Below are 6,233 nucleotides of genomic sequence, written 5' to 3'. Positions count from 1 at the left end.
GTTTGGGAAGTCTTAGACACAAAAAGAAGCAGAATTTTAAGTTTTATTATCAAAGAGGAGTTTAGACTTCTAGCTCACATGAAATGTCATCAGCAAGGCTTGAGATCTTCTGCCAATGTGGCCATGACTTACCTTTTAAAACTATTTTTTTTTCCGTTTGGTGGCAGCCATCAGGGAAGCCGAGTTGGGTGGATGCAAGTACATTCAGGAGCTATGGAGAAAAGCAGTCCAATGTGATGCCCTTTCTTCTGATGGTGCTGCTTCCGCCGCCAACACTGCCAGCTCTCTGCGCTCCACAGGATTCCCCGCCCCATCTGACTGGATAAAGCGCACAGAATGGGATAGAAGGCTAAGTAAGGTTATGTCATATATAGCATTCGTGTGCACTGTGGAGGCCTCAAGCGCCCAGTTCCCAAGGGTACAACCTAGGGCCAGCCTGTCCATCATGGTGTTAACCAGTCAGTTTGTTCAAAACCTCTAGTCTTTTGTATAGGAGCGGGTTGGACACCACTGTGGGACCCTGAGAGTCCTGAATTCTTGCTGGGTTAGTGAAGATTCCACATACAAGTTCTTCGAAGTCATCTCCATTGATCCATTTCATAAAGCTATCAGAAGAAACTTTGACACTCAGTGGATTACCAAACCAGTTCACAAAGCACAGGGAGATGTGGAAACTGACATCTGCAGGTCCCAAGAGCCGTGGTCTTGGAAAGGCCCACAAGTTCCGCCACACTATTGGTGGTTCTGGCCGTGCAGCTTGGAGAAGGTGCAATACTCTCCAACTCCACCATTACCGCTGATATAAGAAATGTTTGTAAAGTCATACCTAATAAATAATTTAGGACAGTTGTGTCTGCTTAGAAGTGTTATTTGTGGGGCCAGCAGATGGCGTGGTGGTTAAGGACGCTGGATTCCCACATAGCCGACCATGGTGTGAGTCTCAGACCCAGTGGCTTGCTTTCTCACTTTCCCTCTCTCACTCTCTCTCACTCTGTCCCTCTCTGCTCAAATTAAAATAAATAAAGTTAAATAAAATAATTCTTTTTTTAAAAAAGAGGAAGTGTTATTTGTTTGTTAAACTAGTCTGTAGATTGTTTTATGAATACTTTGTCAAATTATGAAAGTCCCAAGTGCAATAATGTTTGAAGACTATAAATGATAGTGTGTCTTATTTCTAATAAGGTAAATTTTAGCCTGCTTTATCTTATTAGGGAGTTATATGCTGGTGTTTAAAATACAATGTGTGGTATAGTAGGTGTAAAATAAATTCTTTAAAACAGGGAAAAAAAAAAGAAACTATTTTACAGTACTTTCAGATTTTTTTTTTTTTGAAGAGGTTTTTGCTATACGGCACGTGCACTTGCCAGAAAGACAGAGAGAGACAGAGAGACAGAAAGCGAGAAATCACCCCCCAGGGGGGATGGCCATGCCACAATCCCTTCTCCTCCGTTCTCCTCTTGGGATCCTGGGGCATGCATGCACACGCGCCCGGCGTGAGTTTTAAGCCACTGGATGCAGTATGCAAACCGCGGTCGACTACGTGGGAGTCCAGCGACATAGCCATTATGCTAACTGCTGGTCCCACTTTCTGATTTGTAATTTTCTTCTCCTATATTGATGTCACCTCCATTCTCATGTTCACAGTCTTGGACTGAGTGCCTGGAAGAACACTTTCTCCCCTTCTTCAAAATACAACCCTAACTTTTTTCACTGGACCCTGTGCAACCTCACTCAGAACACTTACCATGTTGTCTGCAAAGGACATGTTTGTGTATTTGAGGGCCTCTTTTTGTATCACAGAGTAGGTCCTTGGTGAATATTTCTTGACCTCTAGTAGGAGAGATAATCAGTCACAACATCTGCTAAAAGCTAAGTGTGACCCATTATCACTTGCAATATATTAGCTTATAAAATGATCCTGGGGCCAGTTCTGTAGTGAAGCAGTAAAGCACTATACATAAGGAACTGAATCCCACATGGCCAAAGATGGTTCAAATCCTGGACTCTTCAGGTTGAAAAACACACTGGACATATGTGCACAGGATTCTGATGGGATGGAGAAATGGAGGAAAAAGGGATTGCAGTGTGATCACATCCTATTGAGGAGTTCTTTCTTTCTTTGACAAGGATGCACGACTTCTGGCAATAATAATACATACTTACACTGAAATAATAACAAAGCAAAACATTGCGTAGGATGAAGAGAAAGAAAACTGTCTCAAACTTAAAGATATAAATTTGAACACAGCTGGGAACTGTGATGGGAAATAAACATCTCTGTTGTTATTATAAAAATCTTTTGCAATAAAGCATCAGTGTTTAAATAATCATGCAATATATGCTAATACAACATAATGTCTATTATGCTAATGCAAAAGAGGTACAACAGAGTGGTTTAGAGAATGTGCTTGAATGCCAGATCCCAAGTTCATGTTCCAGCTTTTTACTTCCAGGCTGTGTGGTCTAGGCAAGTTCCTTAACTTTCTGCTTTCTGTAGCGTTATTGTTTGTAAAATGGAGATTCTACTAATGTTTTCCTCACAGGACTTCTAATTGAGAGAGCATTTATCAAAAGCATTTAGAAAAATGGCTGACATATAAAGCTATATAAGAAATTATTATTATTATTATTGTTTTGTTGTTATAATTCCCCTACTTTTAGGCATGAACCATGAGTATAAAAAGCAAGAAAAAGGTTGGAGGCCTAATGTTACTAATTTACATAAATAAATGCTAAGGGCATTGTGGCAGTATGGCTCATGGGTTACTTTAAGACTCATAAAATTTTATTTTTATAAACACTATGCTTGGAGACTAAACCCCTAAGACAAGATATACAGATTTTCTGACTATGTTCTTTTTCACTTCCCTTCTATGTTTTGTCCCTGCCAAATTTTGTGATTTATCCTTAAGTACAAATGATTAGTTTAGTGTATACAGATCCTTTTTTTTTTGAAGAGGTTTTTGCTACAGGGTATGTGCGTTTGCCAGAGAGAGAGAAACAGAGACAGAAAGTGAGAAATCACCCCTCCGGGGGGGAGGGGGGATGGCCACGCCACAATCCCTTCTCCTCCATTCTCCCCTCAGGATCTTGGGAATGCATGCACAAGCATGCGTGTGTGAGTTTAAGCCATCAGGTCCAGGACTTAAACCATGGTTGACTACATGGGAGTTTAGCAACGTAGCCATTACACTAACTGCTGGTCCCCAGTTCCTTTTGAAATACATTTTGGGAAGGTATAGAAGTTGTTTAAAGAACATAAATCTGGGTAATAAGTAATTTTTTTTTTTTGAGAGTTTTTTGCCACAGGGCGCATGCACTCGCCAGATGGACAGGGAATGAGACAGAGAGACAGAAAGCGAGAAATCACTCCCCAGGGGGGATGGCCACGCCACAATCCCTTCTCCTCCATTCTCCTCTCGGGAACTTGGGCACACACGCACACGCGTCCGGCATTAGTTTTAAGCCACCGGGTCCGGGACTTGACCCGCGGTCGACTACATGGGAGTCCAGCAACTTAGCCATTACGCCAACTGCTGGTCCCAATAAGTAATTTTTTAATGGCTCATTTTGAATTCATATACCTATTGGATTTCTTTTTTTTTTTACTTAACAAAAAGTTTATTATGAAAATATACATGCCTTGATATTTACATCATAGTAAAACAGGCCCGTTGATGAGGGGACATGGGTTTTTCTGTTGAACAGCTATTATTTATACTCGTTCCAAGGCTTCTAACATGATGATACTATTTCCTCGTATTACCACCATTCCAATGTTCTGTTGCCCACTAGTTGCCATCTCCACACATTCATTTATCACAAGATTCATAAATGGATGAAATCCCCACAATATTCCTTGGACATGTCTGCCACCATTTAATTTCAGTGATAACTTCTTGTCCATAAATTTTTTCAATTCAGGAGGGTGAGCTTTGCTCATGGTACCAACCTGGCTGACTCAGAGATGCCTTTGAACGAAATCCCCCCCATTGGATTTCTCAAGTAAGCAGAGTTTGGTAAAAAAAAGTCTCTAAGTCTTGGTCTAAAGCCTTTTGAGGTAACAGTTTTACAATCCTTCTTTGAATTTATATTAGTAATCATTTATGCACTCTTTCATTTCTAATGCCATTCAGACTTCTAGGGGCATTAAAAATATGACAGAGTTTCTATTTCTAGGCTCTTGGTACTTATTATTCTTGCTCTCTTTTTCTTTTTTCATTTTGACAAGGCTAAGAAAAGACTATTGCAATCTCTGGCAAGTACAACTTAGTTTTCTTCACTGTACCAGGTTCATAAAGGCAGGGACTGTGCTGTCATGTTTGCCACTATATCTCCAAAGCCAAAAACAGTGCATTCATTGCACAAAATAAGCATTTCAAAATATTTGGTAAAGAAATACAAATAAAGGTATTGTACAGGAACAGTGTAGTAGAACCAGCATAAGCTATAGACCTGGGTTCAAATCCCAGTTTTTACAATCTGTGATCTACAGTTGCTTAACAAACTTTTTTTTTTTCTTTGTAACATGGGAATAATGCCTATTTTATAAGGACTATGAGAATCTAACAAGATAATACTAAAACTATTGCGCTTTTTTTTTTTTTTTTGGAGGTTTTTTGCTATGGGGCACGTGTGATCGTGAGAGAGACAGACAGAAAGCGAGAAATCACCCCCCAGGGGGGACGGCCAAAACGCAATCCCTTCTCCTCCATTCTCCTCTCAGGATCTTGGGCACGCACACACATGCGCCCGGCTCACACCGCGGTGTACTACATGGGAGTCCAGCGACATAGCCATTACGCTAACTACTGGTCCCACTAAAACTACTCTTAAGTATGTTTTCCAGGTTCTGTTTCAAAATACAGGACTGGACTTTAAAAACTGAGTGAAATACAGTTCTTGTTCTTAAAAATTTCCATATAGGACAAGTCATAGACTATTATAGAAATGTTATAAGTACTCAAAGTAGAAAGAAATGACACGTTTGAGGGAATCAGAAAGGAGGTGGCACAAGAAATGGGTCTTGAGGATTAGTTAGGATTTAAACAATTTAAACTGGTAGGCATATTCAGGTTAAATAAAGAAAACATAAGCAGAGAGGTAAAAAGGTTCTGAGTGTAACTGAAAAAGGATCGGCTAATCTTGGCTGAAACATTGGGTTGCCACGGGGAAATAGTGAGAGATACCCAAGAAATGTGGGGTGGAGCCCAAATTGCTGGTGTCATACTCCTTAATCCAGGAGACAATGAAACTCCTGATGTTTCGGAGGCAGGCTTATGGCATAATAGGAAAATTACTGTGGCAGTAGCACAGGGCTGATTGGAAGGTGAAGCGCCTAAGAGTGGGAAGACCAGTTAGGGTAGACTATGCATTATTTTAGGTAAGAGACAATGAAGACATGCAACAGGCAGATGGCAGAGGGAATGCAGAGAAGACACCGGGGAGGCACAACACAGAGAGAACTGACGGGGTGCCTCACGCAGGAGAGAGAGACGCGGGTAACCGGCTCCATTTACACTAATGGGTAAGGCACAGGAACGTGTCAGCTTCCGAATCGGGATGTGGGTCTGCTTGAGCTGGAGTTGCACCTCACTGCCACCTTCTCTTTTTTATATTCCTCTTTTTGTTTTTTCCTCCAGGGCCACCTCTACCTCTCTCCATCTCTTTGCTAAGTAACTGAGCTTTTTATCCTCAACCTGACCTTGTGTTTATCTTCATGCTCCAATTCTGCTTCAGACCCCTGCCTCCCGTAGTGTTCTTACGGCCAGGACGACCGCAGGTCAGGCCCTCAGGTTATGCGACACCCCACCGGTCGAATCCCCTATCGCCTTCGCGCAGGCAGCTTCCATGCTTGCGCCCCCACGGCTTTTGGACCAATAGGCAGGCCCCAGTGCTGGGACTCGACTAGTTATTGGTTGGCTGAGCCATGGTGAGAGATGGTGCGGTACCAGTTCTCGCCCGGGTGAGAGCTGTGGGCGGTTGTTAAGGCGACCGTTCGTGACGTAGCACGGTCAGGCCGAGCAGCCCCCAGATGATTGGCTAGACGATCGGACGATCCTTTCTTATTGGTCGCAGGCTGTCTCCGCTCGAGCGTGCGTCAGGCGAGGGTTCCTTCCGCTCCGCGTCTCCGTTTACTGGAGACTGGCGGAGCGCGGGCGCTGGGATACGGTGGCCTCTAGTTAGATCGGGAGGGAAGAGGGCGGCGGCCCCGAAGGGGGGCCGGAGCAGCG

The 6,233-nt window shown here is 42.8% G+C and overlaps 1 protein-coding gene and 1 pseudogene across 2 annotated transcripts in view; one reads left to right on the top strand and one right to left on the bottom strand.

Moving 5' to 3' along the window:
- Positions 1–3,682: 3,682 nt before the first annotated feature.
- LOC114005970 (small nuclear ribonucleoprotein G pseudogene) lies at positions 3,683–3,943 on the bottom strand (annotated as a pseudogene).
- A 1,397-nt stretch (positions 3,944–5,340) lies between these two features.
- Positions 5,341–6,233, top strand: part of HMGCR (3-hydroxy-3-methylglutaryl-CoA reductase) — a 28,041-nt gene continuing 27,148 nt past the window's right edge. The window contains exon 1 of one of the 2 annotated variants that reach the window (XM_006167787.3): positions 5,341–5,527. In XM_006167787.3, coding sequence (XP_006167849.1) covers positions 5,524–5,527 — 4 coding nt within the window. In that variant the 5' untranslated portion in view covers positions 5,341–5,523. Of the gene's footprint in view, positions 5,528–6,073; positions 6,195–6,233 lie in introns of those variants that run through there. The other variant, XM_006167788.3, reaches the window with a different exon arrangement.

The sequence above is a fragment of the Tupaia chinensis genome, unplaced genomic scaffold (assembly GCF_000334495.1).
Source record: "Tupaia chinensis unplaced genomic scaffold, TupChi_1.0 Scaffold145093_1, whole genome shotgun sequence".
NCBI lineage: Eukaryota > Metazoa > Chordata > Mammalia > Scandentia > Tupaiidae > Tupaia > Tupaia belangeri.
This window is presented reverse-complemented; position numbering and strand designations above follow the sequence as displayed.